Raw genomic sequence first — 20483 nt, 5'->3', positions numbered from 1 at the left:
GGCGTGTAGTGAACAAGAGGACTTTCCTTTCCATCCGCCGTTTGAGGGTGCGAAAGGCTAGGGGGTAGTTCTCCGACGCACAGGCTCGGGCAAAGTGCTCGGCAATCGCGTTTGCGTCAGTAGAGAGAACGCCATTGATGTTAACACCAGGGACACCTGTTGCGGTCTGGTAGCCACAAAGATGTCTGATCTTCATCCAGATTTGTTAAGGTGACATATGGCACCCAATGTTTGACACATACCTCTCATAACTCTCCTGTTTCAATCATTTTATAAGCAGGTGAATGCAGGCATGGAGCTGCTTAAAGGCTATTAGGTGCTCTAGGGAAGGGTGCTGCTTATGGCACCATAGAGCTCACCAACACTCTTTAATTGCCTCATCAACTTACAGCGACCACCAAGGGACTGTCTTTCACCAGGGGCACCCTATAGAAAGAGGGATTGCATTTTCCCGCAGAAATTATTGTTGTAGAGACCTGCTCAATCACAACATTGATGACACCATGTGGAGGAGATTCAATGGTGACAGCAGTGGTGAAGGCTACCCAGTCTGCCTTGTTTAAAGCCCATCTGGGTAGGTGTCTGTGGGTATGATGCCGGGAGAGTGACAGGAAGATGGGGAAGTGGTCACTACCACACAGGTCATCATGTGCTCTCCAGTGGATAGATGGGAGAAGTTCTGGGCTGCAAATTGATAAATCAATGGCTGAGTAACCACCATGAGCCACACTGAAATGTGTGACACCCGCAGTAATTAAGAGGCAGAGGTCGAATTGAGACAGTGAAGTTTTGACATCTCTGCTACGGACAGTAAGCATGATGCTACCCCACAAGAGGTTAAAATCTCCCAAAAGTAGGAAAAGTTTACGGAGTTGATCAATCAGTGCATCCAATATGTTCAGGGGTACCGCCACATCTGGAGGGAGATATACATTGCAGACAGTGATCTCCTGGGTCGTCCGTATCCTGACAGCCACAGCTTTTAGAGGAGTTTGAACGGGCACAGGTTCACTACATACCGAATTCAGGACATAAATGCGAACTCCACCTGACAGTATTATATTTACTACAGTTCTTGTAGTATACCATGTAGCCATGAAGGGCAGTGGTCTGCATTGTCGGGAACCAGGTTTCCTGGAGGGGAATGCAGAACGCAGGTGTAAAGCTTAACACTTGCCATCGCTCAGCCAGGTGGTGGAAAACACAGCCGCAATTTCACTGGAGGATGACGTGATCATGAGACTGGGAAGTCGTGAAGCACTCAATGAGGTAGTCTACACCTCTGGGTCACCTGCTGCCACAGACTTATTTCCTGAACAGGCTATATCCATTGTCTGTGAGGGTCTGGCGAGATCTAGGTCCTCAACAGATGCCAGAATCTTCACCTCATCCTCAGACACAGATCTTGTAGAAACTGGTGGTATAGGTGCCACCACAATTCTCTTTGTCTTGGGGGCATTCTTTCTGGATCTCTCTCACTGATCCTTGGGTTTCTCTGGCTGGGAGGACTTCACTGATTCAGTCTTCGGCACTGAGGATGAATGTGAAGCCCTACGACCAGATGCTTTTGGGCACTTCAGCTGCTGGTGGGTGTTATCTTTCCTATTAGTAGAAACCTGTGAAGGGAGAGACCCAAGGGACCTATTCCTAGTGAGAGGAGCCAAAGAAGACTTACACTCTTCCGGCTCAGAAGTGGGGACTGGTGTCCTCAATGGTTGGGAGAGCTCCCGAGGTAGGTGGTGCGGGAGCAACAGGGAGACAAGTGCCCACACCATCAAGGGGACAGGTGTAATCTTCCGACTCTGAGAACTGACTGGAACTCACAGAACTGATGGTGCTACAATTGTTCTTGTAGTGGCAGCATAAAAGGAGGTCATAGCCAAAGGACATAGGTGCTCAAATTTCCTCTTGGCCTCAGTGTAGGTCAGTCGTTCCAAGTTCTTACATTCCATGGTTTTCCTTTCGCGCAGTAAAATCCTGCAGTCTGGTGAGCAAGAGGAATGATGGTCTCCTGCAGGGGCAAAGCACATGGAGTATTGTGATGTGATGGACATTCACAATCTCGACGTGTGATGCTGGAAGTATAGTGGGAAGACATAAAGCCGAACTTCCAGCACTAAAAGCCCCGCATTGGGGGAGGGGCTTGACATCGCAGTGGAAGACCATCTTGACCTTCCAGAATAATGTGTCACCCTCTAAGGTCAAGATGAAGGCATTCGTTGCATCCTGATTATCCCTCGGATCCCGCTAGATGAAATGAACTCCTCATTGCTCGAAGTTGGCGTGCAACTCATCCTCAGACTGCAAAAGAAGGTCCCTGTGAATATAATACCCTGGACCATATTTAAGCTCTTATGAGGCGTGATGGTAACGAAAACATCCCCCAGCTTGTCACAAGCGAGTAATGCCCATGACTAGGAAGAGGATGCCGTTTTTATCAAGACTGACCTTCACTGCATTTTGGACAAGCCCTCCACCTCCCCAAATTCATCCTCTAAATGCTCTAAAAAAAAAACTGAGGCTTCGTCAATACAAAGGAGCCCCATCAGCTCTCGTACAGACGAGGTACTGGGGGCGAATAAGTTTCGCTATCATCCTTAACCTGGCATTCCTCCCATAGTGTGGCCAGGGAGGGGGACGATTTACAATCATACTTCCTTGTATTGTACTGAGACTTTGAACACTTAGAGACTGCTGGCGTTTGTTCACCGGCAAGTGATGACAGGAGTCCCAATGCCCCAGGGTGATGGGCATCTACTCCTTGGCATACATGGGAAGTTAATGGCACAGGCATCAGCAGAGCGATCCCTGTGTTGTCAGGGGACTACAACCGACAGGGTACCTGACTACCACATCGCAATGGACTGGCTACCATGCTGGATATGAGGTGCTAAGAAGTCCATGGTTCTTGTTGGCGTAGGAAACAACACTGTATAGTTGTTGGAGGAAAATGCACCCAGGAAGGTGTCCTCACTCAAGAGATGGAGGACGAGTGTGACTGCAATGGCTAAAGATCTCAATGCAAAATGGACACCGTGCACCATGTAAGGCACCCTTCCCCAATTGGCTCGCACATCAGGAAAATTTTTAAAAATGGACATCAAACCCTACAGGGGCCATCACATAAAGGGCGAAAGGTGTGACACTCCTTTTAGTCGCCTTTTACGACAAGCAGGAATACCTCAGGGCTATTCAAACCCTCAGGGTCTGTAGGAGGGGTGTAAGGTGGACACTACTATTCCAAGCATATACAATGTGGCAATTATAAACTCAATAAATACATCTGTGAATGAAGATAAAAAGATATGAAACAACAGCTCTCAACTTCATCTCTGTTATACTCAACCTGGGGGTAATAAATTGGTACCATAATCTTAAGAGTAGAAGGCTGAGAATATGACAACCCAAATACATAAATGACTTATTTATGATGGTACTGCTCTCATAAACAGAAGGAAAAAATCGTGGAACACAGGAACCACCTATAGCAAAGTGAAGAAGAAAAAGTAATGTCAAATGAATGTAATCATTTTACATGTGCTGCTCTCTCATGCACTTCTTAAGAATTTTGTTGTTGTAAACTACGCAAGCTACGGGAGAGCACAGCAGCTTGCCCCCAATGTAGATATGTAATACTCATTGTAAAGTCTAATGCTCTGTCTTAAAATGATTTACTACAATCAGAAGTAGCTCATGTTTTTCTTGCACCATCCTTAGTTTGTAAATTAGTTGATGCAGATGCAGATGTCAGTACACTGATAGTTGGCTTGTAGGGCCTCACTGGTGGTTGCACATATTTATTTCATACCAGCTGATATGGGCTATGGTGTGATGCAACTGATAGTAAGATCCTTCCCCCACGAGCATGTGAATAAACAGATTTAATCACGCAAATAAACATTATGTATCCCCAGATGCATTGACCACTACCTGCCCTACACTGCTAATCATGCCTAATTCCAATTGTTTGTTCTGCTTAACCAATACAGTGACAAGTTTGACCTCCACACAGAGCAATATATACATCTCCTCTGTTGAAAAGTGTGGTTTTATTGCTAGAGTGTAGCGTTCATGTGCAGCTTATATTCTGTTTGGAAACATATTTTCATGTCTGTTTTGTGAAAAATTTGAGAAATTTTGTTCATATCATGCACAAATACGACAACAGTGAATTTTGTAGCATGTACATTTTATATATCTTTGAAAATGTTCAGATGTGTCACACACCATAGTTCACCGCAATAATTTGCCAAACAATGCTTCTGATGTAGTTTTAGGTATATGCATGTGGTGGTGATTGTTTCTAGATCAAAACTTGTTATCTGGAAACAAATATTCATTACAACAGGCTTTGGTGATTTTGCAATGTTGTTTCTTAATTGATGAGTTACATATTGCGCATTGCTTCACTTGTGTTAATGTTCACATCCACTTACTACAATTTTAAGATGTCTCACAATTTACAGCAACTATTATGATAGAAAACAAATTTCAACATAATAATTAAAAATAAATTTAATCGAAATGAAGAAACAACATTGAATGTCTGCTTGTGTCTGTGTATGTGCGGATGGATGTGTGTGTGTGTGTGTGTGTGTGTGTGTGTGTGTGTGTGTGTGTGTGTGTGTGTGTGTGTGTGTGTGTGTGCGCGCGCGCGTGCGCGTTAGAGTGTACACCTGTCCTTTTTTTTCCCCTAAGGGAAGTCTTTCCGCTCCCGGGATTGGAATAACTCCTTACCCTCTCCCTTAAAATCCACATCCTTTCGTCTTTCCCTCTCCTTCCCTCTTTCCTGAAGAAGCAACCGTCGGTTGCAAAAGCTAGAAATTCTGTGTGTGTGTTTGTGTGTTTTATTTATTGTGCCTATCTACCGGCGCTTTACTGCTTTGTAAGTCTTGGAATCTTTGTTTTTAATATATTTTTCCCATGTGGAAGTTTCTTTCTATTATATAAAAAGATCATTTTACAACACTCATTTACTAAGATTGCATTAATGCACTGGACTTAAAATTAAAACAAAATATTTATTTATAAGATAATAAAAATATAATATAATAACTACAACACTTATTTACAACGAACACATTACTGCACTGAAATGGTGCATAAGGTACATTGCGCCCGCACACGCACACGCGCCCACACATGCGCACGCGCACACACACACACACACACACACACGCGCACGGTTCTACTGAGAAATATTCATCAATGGAGTAGAAAGAGTTGGCCACCAATAAATCCTCTAGTCTTCTCTTAAACTGAATTTCATTGGTTGTTAAGCTTTTTATGGCTGCTGGTAAATTATTGAAAATGTGTGATCCTGAATAATGCACACCTTTTTGTACAAGAGTAAGTGACTTTAAGATCCTTGTGAAGATTATTCTTATTTCTAGTACTGATTCCATGAACTGAGCTGTTGGTTTGAAAAAGTGACATATTCATTTCATTAAGGAATAAATATATTGGGAAGCAGTAGTTGGTATCCCTAGCTCCCTAAACAGGCCTCTGCAGGATGTTCTCCAGTTCACACCACATATAACTCTTATTGCACGTTTTTGTGGTCAAACTTTACCCTGTCTTGATGAATTAACCCAAAAAATAATACCATATGACATTATACAGTGAAAGTAAGCATGGTATGCCAGCTTTTTCATTTTTGTATCCCCTATGCCTGACAGAATTCACACTGCAAATAGAGATGTTTAAATGTTTTAGCAGTTCTGTGGTGTGTTCCTCCCAGTTGAATTTATTATCAAGTTGTAATCCCAAGAATTTAACACTGTCCACTACTTCTACTTGCTTGTCGTCATACGTTAAGTCATGTACTCGTGGGACACCTTACGAGTTCTGAACTGCATGTAGTGTGTTTTTTCGAAGTTTAGTGACCAAGAATTGGCTAGGAACCAGTGATTAATGTCCACAAATATTTTAGTAGCCAATCTTTCTAAGACTACATTTGATTTGCTATTTATTGCAATGTTTGTATCACCAGAAAAAAAAAAAAAAACTTGGCATCTGGTAATGTTACTGATGAAAAGTCACTGATATACACAAGAAAAGGTAAGAGCCATAAGATGGAACCTTGTAGGACCCCAAACATAATTAGTTCCCAGTTGGATGGTGCCTGATAGCTTAATACAGGTCTCTTTCCCAATAACACCCTTTGTTTCCTGCCAGAGATATAAAATTTGAACCATTTTGCAGCATTTCCTGTTACACAATAATATTCTAATTTACTTAAAAGGATATTGTGATTTACACAGTCAAATGCCTTTGACAGATCACAAAATATACCAGTTGCCTGTAATTTTTTGTCTAATGAATTAAGTGGATTGTCACTGTAAGTGTTGATAGCCTTCTCAATTTCACAACCCTTTAGGAATCTGAACTGTGACTTTGACAGTATGTTATTTGTGATAAGATGGTTATAAAGCTGATTGTACATTACCTTTACTAAAATTTTTGAGAATGCTGGCAAAAGTGAAATTGGATGGAAATTTGATGCTATATCTTTATCTCCCTTCTTAAACAGTCTCTTAACTTCAGCATATTTCAACCATTCAGGAAATATTCCACTGATAAATGACTGGTTACACAGATAGCTTAATATGTTACTTAACTCAGAATCACATTCGTTAATTAACTTTGCTGATATTTCATCATACCCATTAGATGTTTTTGATTTTAAAGATTTTATGATGGACATTACTTCTGCTGGGGTAGTGAGGGTCAAATTCACATTATGGAAGTTATTTGAAATGTCTGGTCTGAGGTACCCCATGGCAGCATCTACAGAACCTGACAATCACATCTTTTCAGTAACAATTATAAAATGTTTGTTAAAAAGTTCTGCAACACTATACACATCTGTCACCAATATTTCATTTATTCTTAATGCTATTTGCCCCTCTTCATGGTCTGGTTCTACCAGTCTCCTCCTTCACTATATCCCATATTGTCTTTGTTATCTGATATGACTTATCTTTTGAATGTAATATATTTGCTTTGATGTCCATATTACAGTCTTTAATAGTTTGCAGTATTTCTTGGAATGTGCTATAGCATCAACATCATCAGAACTGTTTCGGATTGACATGTACAGTTTTCTTTTTGTTTTACCAAATACCTCTATTCCTTGAGTAATTCATGGCTTCTTCGTAGACTTGGTTAGTTTTGGGGGGAAACTGTTCAAATAAGGTAAGTACTTTATTAGCAAAAGTGTTATATTTTTCTTTCATGCCATGAGCACTGTAAATATCACTCCAGAGAATGTCTCTGAGGAGTACCCTAAAATAATTTTTGGCTTATTGATTACCCTCGAGTTCTGATTTAACAGGTTTTATACCATTTTCAGTATTAACATGTAACAGAAGGAACTGCATGTCATGGTCAGATGCCACTGACAATTGGTTTTTTAATCTAATTTCGTTCACTGGACTTTTCTATAAAGATATTATCAATGGCTGTTTGTGAGCAATTGGCTACCTTAGTTGGGAACTTTACAGTGTGAATTAAGTTGAATGATAGTGTTACTAACTCAAAAAAGTTCTTATTGGTAGAGTCTTTAAGGAAATCTACATTGAAGTCACCAGCAACCACTATTTCTTTAATTCTGGTTGTTAAATGGGCCAGTACAGCTTCAAGGTGGTTTATGAACAGATTAAAGTTACTTGTGGGTGTTCAACATATGCTTAATGCTATGAAGGATTTTTTATGAAATTCTACTTCTGTTGCACGTGCTTCCATATGCTGTTCTAGGCCAAATTTATGAATGTCTGTTCTTAAATTTATGACAGTTTGTAATGGATCTGGGAGATGTATTATTTTCAACTGAGGTTATCGATACCGAATTTAGTGGGCAAAGTGGTGAATGTTTCTCTCTCATATTTTTGTCGGAATTTTTATAAATTATAATCTACTTATTTTTTATGTTAATTTACTATTATGTTTAAAAATTGCAATATATTGATTGATATTGCTGGATATGACGAACAATATCAAAGAGACTTATTACAAGCGGAAGTTTGGGTGTCGTGTGGAATATCTTTGAAGCTAGAGTCATTCTTTGTCACTTGTAGAGTCGGTTGTGGTCGGTTGAGATGCAGTCATGGAACAAAGTTGTACTTCCCTGTGAAATAAATCGAAAGTGAATGATGAACTTATGAGTTCTTTTGTATTACTTTTTATATCAAGTAGCAGCAAGCAAGCACATCCAGAAAGAAAAACGGTATTAGAAACACCCAAATTGAGACAGACACGGTGAACAGTGGAACTTCTGCATCCAACAAACGGCACTATTGGAATCATAATCTTATTAGACAACTGAAGCCACCTGAAGTAATTTAACTATTATATATATACAAAAAAGTGACTATTTGATCTATGCCAGGTTTTATTACAAAATAACAATAGTGGAACGACAGTTTCAAGTTCCTGACGAATATGGCAACTCTTCCTTTCTGCATTTCTGCTCTACAAAAGTGAGATGCTAACCTAAATCCTGTAACACTTAAAAGTTCTATACCAGTGGTCGCATGATGTACAGAGAGGCAGATTATGTCAGCTGGGTTTGAGGACTAATTCATCTATACATATAATTAATTCATTAACTTTATTTCTCAGTCTTCAAATATTTTGATGCAATAAAGGTAGCTGATATTTCACAGTGACTGAGTTAAAATTGGGTAGAGTTGAAATTTCTCAACCAACACCTGTTTATGCTGGATGTAATAAGCTAGAATTAGGTTTTTTGGTTTCTTTCTCAAACTGAAGGTTGGTCTCAATCCTACTCTCTCTTAAAACTTGGGTTTCTTCCTGCCCTCCCTACCCTAAAAAAGGGTCTTTTCTGAACCCTATAACCACTAGTATTTTATCACTCATGACAGGGCCTCCCCCTTCTACTTTCCTGCTATTTTCCAAGCCAGTTTACCCTTTAATTGTGAGGTCTGTACGAGTACTGACAGGTGTTTATCGAAACAGAAGCAAAACTCCTTTCATGAGCAAAATCTGGACATTGATGGTATTAAATGTACATAGCTTGGTAGGTTGAAGACATTTACAGTCAGTTCGTATAAGGGTGCGCACTGCCATGCTGAAATATTGGCAATGCGTGCAGTGTTAATTCAGTGAGATCCACATGTCCTGTTGCTCAAATTTTGTGATGTGAAGTACGCATATATGATAGTTAAATGCATATTTTTTTATATTGTTTAAATTACCTTTCACCCATGATTTGACAGACAAGAAAGAGTCATATTGTGTGATGTCAAACACAAGGAGGGCAGCATTCGCATTGCGGTAGTACATGGGTGCCATGGATCTGAATCTCTCTTGACCAGCAGTGTCCCAAACCTAGACAGAGTGAGAAACAAATATGTAATTAAATCAAGAAAGTAAAACTTTTAGCAGCTGTGAAAGGTTTAAAATCTGCAAAAAAAAAAATGTTTGTGGGGTATTTGTTGTGTATCAATACATTTGGAAAACTGAGAAGACAAGATGTATGTATTGTTGAATTTTAAATAAATACCTGCAGCTTTACTCTTGTATCTTCAATATTTATTTTGCATGTGAAGAACGATGCTCCAATTGTTGGGCTGATGTGATGGCTGAACATTTTACCAATATATCTGACAACCATACTAGTTTTACCAACACCTGGAACATAAAAATATATTATTACATTACTGGGCAATTAAGGTGCTTGGCAGATCTGTTGTTGGTAGCCTTCGCAAAATATTTTTGAAGTTAATCCATTCTCCACTCATCTCTCACAGTAATAAAGCAAATAAAAATGATAGAAGAAAATGCAGTTGTTCTATCTAAAATTGGCTTGAGTAGGGTTCTGGAACTGCTAAAATATTTTAAAATGACCATGTGGCTAATATTAATGGCCAATAAAGAATGAGCTAGGCATCTTGAGACAACATTAAAATTTACTAGCACGTTAGAGGCAATGGATAGGACAAAATCTTAAAAACACATCGTCACGTTTATATCAATGTCGTGTAAAAGAGGACATATCTAGCAGTAAATCATACGTTTTCTCTGGCCAAAATTAAATATATAGGTTATTAAAATGTTTCATATGGAAGTCCATATGATCTATGTATCAGACACTGGTTTGTCTTCTTACTGGATATGGAACTCTTATGCTATAGTAAAAATCTCTATTGGAAAGCATGTTAAAATTACTTCATGTCAACAACTGGAAGAAGGAACACCAAAACCCACCATCACGTATAAAACGTAAAACTAAATTAGCCAATGAGGCCATGTCAGCTAAAATTAATGGCAATGAGTCCGGTAACTGAAGAGTCCATCATAGGGCAGCCAAGATTTGGGACACTGTCAGCTGGGCACCGCACCAACACTGAGGTGGGTCATCACCTAAGAATAGGTACGTCTCCACTACAGTGAGTGGATCATCATTAAGGTAAAGTTCTGGTTTTGGATGAACAGTACGACACTGACAGAAATGCATAACACATGACTTGGCAACCGAAAACTGGTCAGTAAGCAATAGTGTCGGGCAGGCAGCATACTTGGTTCCACTGAAGCCTTCAATACTACTTTCCCATCTAACAATCACACTGTCACCTTTCAACCAAACCTACACCTTGGCAACACAGAAAAGTTTGTCTCACTACAGATCATGATTCCGTATTCACATTTGTTGGCTTCGCCAACTCAAAACCAACCTGTTATCTTTCAGGCTAACCCAGACCTCAGGCTATGCTACAAATCAAACTGTCACCAAAATCTACAGCCTACAAAATAATCTAGATGCAAAATAAAAATATTTTCGCTGTTCTGTCTGTCTGTCTGTCCAGGTATGGAATCACATCATTGTTATGTTAAGAGTCGAAAGCTTATGTCTGGTATTGGTAGGCTCAGTTCAAATGCAAATTGTGCATCTCAAGGCAAATGATGGATCACTGTACTCAGTAGTGAGGCTGTGCACAGAGCTGATGCTAAATGTTCACCCAGCCAACTTAATGTTTACACTTCACTGAACCGTATGTCCGTAATCAAGCTGTGGTTGCATGAAACACATTTGGACCTGAAACAAACCAAGCACTGTCTTTTCTTCATGACATATGGCTAATAGACCATAGGACATACAGTGTGTCAAATCCTGTAGGTGTGGCAATCACATCAAAAGTGAGTTGTAATTTTCTCACCATATTCTTAAAATATCAGCAGCTTTCTTTTGAGAACTACTTTCAAAGGTGGGTTCAGATAGGGATGTGGCTGCTTGTGATCGCCTGCCACATACTACTAAGTAGTGTGTGATGCGATGAGAGCAGAAGAAAATTTCAATGGTGGTGGTTGTTTAGGCTACTCAACAGCATGGCCATTGGTGCCATTACAAAACATGAAATCATGCATTAAGATAACAGCATGGCCATTGGTGCCATTACAAAACATGAAATCACGCATTAAGATAAGTCTTCTCGTTCTCAAAAAATCTTACTGTTACCATGTTCCATGAACACAGTTAGCAAATTTTGAGAGAATGTATGGCAATATTAATGTTTGATAAGGCAAGAAGAATCACTGCTCCAAGCCAGATTTGGGAATATCCACAGCCTTCTTCCTCAACCCTTAACCCCTGCCAGTGCCAACACTGCTTGTCCTGGCACTACCTCCAGCTGGGGACTGTCTGAAAAATTCTCATCACTTGGAAGACTACATTTATTTATTTTATTGATCATATGGCTTTCTGAAACGCACGGAAAAAATAGATACAATTGAAGAGCACAACATATACAATTTAAAAGCTTATAAACATCTAGGACATTTATGCACTCTATCGACTTTGGAGTTGCCAGTGGGAAGTCTTCTGTTCTACCATTGTATGATCTGGTGCAGCATTCTTCTGTGATGGTCTGTGGTTCTTCACAATCACAAAGTGGGAATGATTGCTTACCCTATTTGTGTAAAAAATATGCATATCTGCTATGTTGGGTTGTAATTCTGTTTAGTATTGATGTTTTATGAGGCAAGTCAAATCCAGGTGGTTTTTGGGTGTTACACAGCATATTATCAATTTGTTGCCCAGTCCATTTTTGAGCCTGTGCATTAGTAATGCTGAACATATATTCAACAGTGCCCCTTGCTGTTATTGTCGGTGATCATCTACAACAGAGTCTTATGGCCCAATTCATTGACATCTTGATAAATTTTTGCTACCCATTATGTTTTGGTACTCATTTGTGAAAGAATTTGTACGTTGTAGTTTAGGGGCTGGAATGTGGCTTAGTGCTGGCAACAATTCTGTAGATGTTGACTTCGTAACACCAGCAATTATTCTCATGGTGTTCTTTAGTTGGACACCTATCTTTTGTGCACAGGAGTTGTTTAGCCAAACTGGTGCTCAATATTCAGCAGCTGAGAAGACCCAGAAAAGAAGAACGTAGACATAATGCAGATGCTCCCTAAGTTGTACTACACAGCTTTTGAATGATGATGTTTCTTGTTTCCAAATATTTGGCTGTTTTTGTTAGATGCTCTCTGAAAGAATTCTACAAGGGTTACTCCCAGGTACTTTGGTGTTTTTATTCTAAGTATAGTGTTTTAAAACTGTATGTTGAATTTTCCTCTGGTGAGTTTATTGTTTAGATGCAAAAGGGAAACCTTCATTTTGATGGTGTTTGACATGAGTCTCCATTTGTGAAAGTACATTGCACTGCAAAATTTAAGAATGAGATAAAGTAACATAACATAAAAACAACTTGGTAGAAACGAATGAAAATGTGGGAGCATGTTGACACAGGTATCTCAGTCATGCACAGAAAGTTGGACACCACGTGGTGCAAGGTCAGCGTAACTGTAGTGCCAAATGGGACTAACCCTACTATATGAGGCAATTGCAGGAAAGGGAAAAGATTGGTTGGTTTAAAAATAGGGGGAGGGGGAGGGAAGGGACCAAAGTGAGAGGTCATCAGTCCCTTGGTCCCTTAAAGTAATTACCCAAGGGAACGAAGAAAAGAAAGGAGACATACAGCACAATAACAGGAGAAAGTAAGAACCAGAAGAACGACAGGAGGACAACCAAAACTACTATGGACAAAACAGGAAAAGAAAACAAGAGAGAGAAGCAAGAAACAGGTAGAAGGGGCAAAAACAAGAGAGCAGATGACCATGGCTGGCTGACCATGAGAATAAAAAGGAAAAGCCAGCCACTCTGAGACACATTAAAACACCCACCCTAAAAGCTTTAGAGTGCAGAACACAAAGGGACAAAGGACAGGCAATAAAATTTATATAGAATGATGAAACCCACCATCATGGATAAAACGTGAAACTAAATTAGCCAATGAGGCTTTGTCAGCTAAAATTAATGGCAATGAGTCCGGTAACTGAAGAGTCCGTCGCAGGGCAGCCAAAGAAAGTCAGCTCACCAAGATATGGGCCACTGTCAGCTGGGTGCCGCACCAGCACTGAGGTGGGTCATCACCTAAGAATAGGTATGTCTCCACTACAGTGGGTGGATCGTCATTAAGGTAAAGTTCTGGTTTTGGATGAATGGTACGACACCAACAGAAGTGTATAACACATGACTTTGCAACCGAAATATGGAAACCATGGGCTTGAGCCAATGACTGCACCTTGTGGATGGCTCCCTGTAGGCGACGTTCAGCAACAACAGTACTTGTAGAGCAGTACAATATGCATGAGATGTCTGTATACAGAGAAGGTCGATGGACAACCCTGCAGCTGCTGCTAGACCATTAATGGCCACTAAAAAGACACACACATTCAATACAGAGCCCTGCAAGACACCATTCTCCTGGATATGATGGGGTGGGGGTGGGTGGGTGGGGGAACTTGAACACGAATAGTACGAAGTGACAGGAAATTTTGGATAAAAATTGGGAGCAGGCCTCAGACACACCACTTGTACAATGTTGCAAGGATATGATGTTGCCAGGTGGTGTCACACGCTTTTCGTAAATAAAAAAAGATGGCAACCAGGTGTTAGCATCTGGAAAAGGCTGTTCGGATGGCAGACTCGAGGGACAAGATTATCAGTGGTAGAGCGACCCTGGCGGAACCCGCTCTAAATGGAGCCCGTACGCCAAGTGACTCCAGGACCCAACCCAACCACCAACCCACCATATGTTCTAGCAGCTTACAAAGAGCATTGGTGTGGCTGGTGGGCCAGTAGCTATCAACATCAAGCGGGTTTTTACCGGGTTTGAGCACTGGATTGATGGTGCTCTCCCGTCACTGTGATGGAAAGACCCCATTGCACCAGATCTGGTTGAAGATGACAAGGAGATGTCACTTGTAATTAGATGAGAGATGTTTAATCATCTGACTGTGGATCCGATCTGGCCCAGGAGCTACGTCGTGGCAATGTGCAAGGGCACTGAGGAGCTCCCACTCTGTAAATGGAGCGTTATAGGATTCACTGTCGCATGTAGTAAACAAGATGAATTTCCCATCCAGCCACCATTTGAGAGTGCGAAAGGCTGGAGGAGGAGGAGGAGGAGGAGGAGGAGGAGGAGGGGGGTAATTCTCTGACACAGAGGCTTGAGCATAGTGCTTAGAAAAGTGATGGGCGATCGCGTTTGTGTCAGCACAAAACACACCATTTATGTTAACACCAGGAACACCTGTTGGGGTCTGGTACTCAAAAACACGTTTCATCTTTTGCCCAGACTTGGGAAAGTGACATAAGGCACTCAATGGTTGAGACTTCTCTCTCCCAACACTCCTGCTTCCATCATTTGATAAGCTGGTATACGCGGGCACGCAACTGTTTAAAGGCTATGAGGTGCTCCAGCGAAGGGTGCCGCTTATGCCGCTGTAGAGCTCGCCAACACTCTGTAATTGCTTCAGCGACTTCCAGCGACCATCAAGGGCTGCCTTTCGCCAGGGGCACCCTAAAGAGTGAGGGATCGTGTTTTCTGCCATAGAAACAATTGTTGTAGTCAACTGCTCAACCATCATATCGATGTTTCCATTTGCAGGAGATTCAACGGTGGCAGCAGAGGTGAAAGTTTCCTAGATCGCCTTGTTTAAAGCCCATCTGGACAGGCGTCCATGGGCCTGATGCCAGGGCAGTGACAGGAAGATAGGGAAGTGGTCACTACCATACAGGTCGTCATGTGCTCTCCAGTGGATAGATGGGAGAAGTTCTGGGGTGCAAATTGATAAATCAATGGCCGAGTAACTACCATGAGCCACACTGAAATGTGTGGCAGCCCTAGTACTTAAGAGGCAGAGATTGAACTGATACAGTAAAGTTTCAACACCTCTGCCTCGGCCAGTAAGCACGGTGCCACCCAACAAGGGGTTATGGGTGTTACAATCTCTCAAAAGTAGGAAAGATTTACGGAGTTGATCAAGCAGTGCAGTTAATTCATTCAGGGATACTGCACCACCTGGAGGAAGATATACATTGCAGACAATTATTTCCTGTGTCGTCCTTATTCTGACAGTCACAGCTTCAAGAGGGGTACCAAGGGGCACACTTTCACTACAGACTGAGTTTAGGACAAACGCAAACTCTGCCTGACACTCGATTATAGTTGTTGCGGTTCCTGTAGTACCCTTTATAGCCACAGAGGGTAGTCCAGAAAGCAGGTGTAAAGCTTAACAGTTGTAACTCAGGCAGACAGTGGAAAAAACCGCCACAATTCCACTGGAGGATGAATTCATCGTGAGACTGGGAAGGCATAGAACATTCAATGAGGTAGTTTATGCCTCAGGGTCACTTGCTGCTACCAACTTTTCGCCTGAGCAGTCTATATCCATTGAGTCTGAGGGTCTGGCAAGATCTAGGTCTTCAGCAGACATACGACTCTCCACATCATCTGCAGATGCAGAGCTTGTAGGTAGCGGTGGTGTGGGTGGCACCGCAATTCCCTTTGCCTTGGGGACATTCTTTTTGGATTTCACTCACTACTCCTTGGGTTTCCCTGGCTGGGAGGACTTCACTGATTCAGTCTCCAGGGCTGAGGATGAGTGTGAAGCCCTATGACCAGCTGTTTTTAAGAACTTCAGCCACTGGTGGGTGTCAACTTTCTCACTAGCAGAAACCTGGGAAGGGAGTGACTCAAGGGACCCCTTGCTAGCAAGAGGAGCTGAAGAATACTTACACTTCTCTGGCGCAGAAGGGGAGACTGATATCCCTGACGGCTGAGGGGGGAGGGGGGGGGGGGAAGGGTAGTGTTGCTCCAGAAGTAGGTGGTGCAGGAGCAACAGAGAGGGAAAAGTAGCAAGATGGTCAACTGCAGAACGCTGCACTCTAAATCCACACTGTGCATTCATGAGTAAACGGCAAGATTTGAGCCACCACATCAGCCGGGAATTTATCATATGTTCCATCATCTTGCAAACAAAGCAGGTAAGAGAGATGGGGCGGTAGCTAGAAGGAAGGTTTTTGTCCTTACCAGGCTTAGGCATGGGTATGAATGTGGCTTCATGCCAGTATCCAGGAGATGTGTGCTCAGCAAAGATGCAGTTGTATGTGTTAAGCAGAAAGTGCTTGCCTGCAAGAGAGAGGTGCTGCAACATCTGAATGTGGATAGCATCTGGCCCTGGGGTGGAGGACCAGGATGACCTGAGAGCATGATCTAGCTCCCTCATAGTGAAGGCGGCATTGTAGCCTCACGATTTGGAGAAGAGAAGGGTATCGCCCAAGCCACCTCCACTCATTTCCTATAGATACAGACAGGGTGACAGTGGGAAGGAATCTAAACTTCCACAAAATGGCGGCCCAAGGTGTTGGAGATAGCAACAGGATCCATGATGACATAGGCACCTACTGTCAGGCCGGAAATGGGGGAATGGATCTTGGTTCCAGAGAGCTGTCAGAGGTTGGCCCACACAACAGATGAAGGTGTGGAATTGTTGAAAGAAATAGAGAACGAAATCCAACTAGATCTTTTGCTATCCCGAAGAACTCGACGACACTTTGCAAGCATCTATTTATAACGAATGCAGTTTTCCAGTGTAGGGTGGCGGTTAAAAACTCAGAGAGCCTATCTCTGTGCACAAATTACATTGTGGCATGCCTCAGTCCACCAAGGGTTGGTTTGTGGGAATGAAGGGACCAAACTACTATGGTCATCAATCCCTTTTTCCATCAACTTGAAACACCCGCAAGGAATAAAAACAAACAATGGAGATGACAAGAGACGACACAGGACAAGAAAGACACAGACAGAGACCAGACAAAAGGAATTGAAATCGCACCGAGTGTGACAGTGGTTGGCCGACCATAGAAATAAAAAAGGAAAAGCCAGACACCAAGAAACACACTAAAAACTCCAGTCTAAAATCATAGGACAAAGGCCAGACTCAACACATAAAAAGGATAAACACTTAGATCAAGCAATAACCCCCCCCCCCCCCCCGCACAAAACTCTGAACTAAATCTGCCATCGCAACGTCCTCTGATAAAAGTGCAGGAAGTGTATCAGGCAGTGCAAACGTCTGCCTGAGCGGAGTTAAATGTGGGCAGTCCAACAAGATGTGGACCACAGTCAAAGCTGACCCACAGCAACATAAAGGTGGGTCTCGCGGCACAATAAATAGCTGTACATCATCCAGGTGTGGCCAATGCGCAGCCGGTAGGGGACAACAGTGTCCTAGCGACTAGCGAGAGACCCACATGGAGGAGCGCCATGCACCGGTAGTCTCCTTGATGGCCCGAAGTTTGTTGGGTGAACGAAGGGCGCGCCATTCTTCACCCCAGGTGCGAAGTATCTTCTGCTGCAGGAGCGGATATACTCTAGGGCGCGAGAGATGGTGACCACTCGGCAGTGAAAACACTGCAGCCAGCCGGCAATGAGTTGTTCATAATAAACCCCATAGTAAGAGCATAACCTACATGACCAGCAACCATTGAACCGTCAGTATAGACAATGTCAGAGCCTTGAAACACGGCAAGGATTGATTGAAAGCGGTGGCGGAGGGCCTCAGAAGGGACTGAGTCCTTCAGGCTATGTGGCAAATCGAGCCGAAGGCATGGGCAGGGCACACACCACAGTGGTATACGCAGAGAGGCCCAGGAAAGAAGTGGGAGATGGAAAACCTCAAGCCCAGAGGAAGGGCTCGGACGCAAACTGCAATTGTACACCCTGACCGGCGCCGCCATTCCAGAAGATGGACAACTGACTGAGGGAACAGGAGATGATAATTGGGATGCCTGGGCAAGCTACAAACATGTGTAGCATAAGTGGCCAGTAATCGTTGGCTCCAGAACCGCAATGGAGGGACACTTGCCTCCACAAGTATGCTGTTGACAGAGCTTGTCTGGAAAGCTACAGTGGCGAAACAGATCCCGCTGTGAAGGATGGGGTCCAGCAACCACAATGCGGAAGGGGATGCTGAACCATAAGCCAGGCTCCCATAATCTAGATGGGACTGAATTAACGCCTGATACGACTGCAGAAGGGTTGACTGATCGGCACCCCAGCTGGTGTGACTCAAGCAACAAAGAGCATTAAGATGCCGCGAGCACGTTTAAGCTGCCGAATATGAGGCAGCAAAGTCAACCAGGTATCAAAAACCAATCCCAAAAACCAATGTGTCTCCACCACAGCAAGGGTTCGCCGTCAAGATAAAGCCTCGGTTCAGGGTGAACAGTGTGTCGCCGGCATAACACACGTCTTGGTAGCTGAAAACTGGAAGCCACGCACAACAGCCGAAGAGTGTGCCTTTCATATGCCTTCAACATGTTAAAAAAGACAGTAACCAGATGCTGATGGGCAAAGGCCATACGGATGGCAGACTCCAGGCACACCAGATTATCGGTGGCAGAGCAGAACTTATGGAACCCACCCTAAGACAGAGCCAGAAGGCCCCAAGACTCAAGTAGCCAACTCAACCTCCAGCTCACCATGCATTTGAGCAACTTGCAAAGAACATTGGTGAGGCTAATGGGGCAGTAGCTGTCCACCTCCAGTGGGTTCTTCCCAGGTTTTAACATGAGGATTACAATGCTTTCCCACTACTGCGACGGGAACTCAACCTCAACCCAGATACGGTTGAAAAGATCTAGGAGGCATCGCTGGCAGTCCACCGAGAGGTGTTTGAACATCTGATAGTGGATGCAATCTGGCCCGGGAGCCGTACCAGGGCAAGCGGCTAGGGCACTTTGGAATTCTCACTCACTGAATGACGCATTGTACGATTCAGGTTGGTGCATGTGAAATGAAAGGCTCCAACATTCCAACAGCACTTTCAGGTAGCAGAAGGCCAGTGGGTAATTCGCAGAAGAGGAGCTATGAGCAAAATGCTCTCTTAAGTGGTTTGCAATTGTATCAGAGTCAGTACAGACTGCTCCATTCAGTGAAAGTGCAGGTAGACTGACGGGGGTCCAATAGCCACAGAGTCGCCTAATCTTGGCCCAAACCTGTGATGGAGAGGTATGGAGGCCTATGGTGGAGACATAACTTTCCCAGCACTCCTGCTAGCATTGGTGAATGAGGCGGTGGGCTCGCGCACGAAGCCGTTTACAGGCAAAGAGTTGTTTCAATGAGGGATGCCACTTGTGATGCTGGAGAGCACACCTGCGATCTTTAATTGCTTCAGTGATCTCGGACGGCCACCAAGGCACAGTCCTCCGCCGAGGGGACACAGAAGAACAGGGAATGGCAGATTCTGCGGCAGTAATGATACCGGTCGTAACCGAGTGAACCACTGCATCAATGGCATCATTAGAAAGAGGCTCAATAGTGGCAATGGAGGTGAACAAGACCCAGTCAGCCTTATTCATAGCCCATCTGCAGGGGCGCCCAGGAGTGTGACGCTGTGGAAGTGACAGAAAGATCAGAAAGTGGTCACTACCGCACAAGTTGTCATGCACACTCCATTGAATAGATGGTAATAGGTTCGGCCTGCAGATCGAAATGTCGATGGCTGAGTACGTGCCATGCGCCACACTGAAATGTGTGAAGGCACCATTAATTAAAAGAGAAAGGTCGAGCTGGGCCAATACTTGCTCAACGATGTTGCCTCAGCCTATTGCCAGTGATCCACCCCACAAAAAAAAGTGGCGGCAATTGGGCTATCAGTGCAGCCAGTACATGCTGTGGGACATCACCATCCAGTGGAAGATAGAGACTACAGACAGTAACAGCCTGAGGTGTCCACACCTGAACAGCGACAGCCTCTAAAGGTGTGTGTACAGGGACAGACTCGCTGTAAAGGGAGGAGGACGTAGATGCAGAGGCCACCAGATACCCTCTCTTAAGCTGCCCAGTTCCTATAATAACCCCGATAGCCACAGAGGGCAGGGGTTCACATCGCCAGAAACCAAGTTTCCTGAAGAGCAATGCAGAGGAAAGGGTGAAGGCTGAGAAGTTGTCAGAGCTCAGCAAGATGATGGAAAAAACCGGTGCAGTTCCACTGGAGAATGACAGTGTCCATGGCCGAGAAAGGCGTGGAGGGACTGAGGAGGCACAGTACGCCGCTGGGTCACCTGCTGCCACCGATTGAGTACTTGCGCAAGTGACATCCACTGT

General features: G+C 43.3%; 1 protein-coding gene across 2 annotated transcripts in view; it reads right to left on the bottom strand.

Moving 5' to 3' along the window:
* The window catches only part of LOC126297401 (ras-related protein Rab-31), a 443067-nt gene that overhangs the window by 410804 nt on the left and 11780 nt on the right, over positions 1-20483 (bottom strand). For both annotated transcript variants that reach the window (XR_007552515.1, XM_049988160.1), the window contains exons 2-3: positions 9527-9654; positions 9219-9351 (exon numbers count right to left, since the gene is read on the bottom strand). Coding sequence is in view for 1 of the 2 variants with exons in the window: in XM_049988160.1 (XP_049844117.1) it covers positions 9219-9351; positions 9527-9654 (261 nt within the window). In the remaining variant the exon portion in view is untranslated. The remainder of the gene's footprint in view (positions 1-9218; positions 9352-9526; positions 9655-20483) is intronic.

The sequence above is a fragment of the Schistocerca gregaria genome, chromosome X, assembly GCF_023897955.1.
Source record: "Schistocerca gregaria isolate iqSchGreg1 chromosome X, iqSchGreg1.2, whole genome shotgun sequence".
Taxonomy (NCBI): Eukaryota; Metazoa; Arthropoda; class Insecta; order Orthoptera; family Acrididae; genus Schistocerca; species Schistocerca gregaria.
Note: the sequence above shows the minus strand (reverse complement) of the source record. Positions and strands in the feature narration are given on the sequence as shown.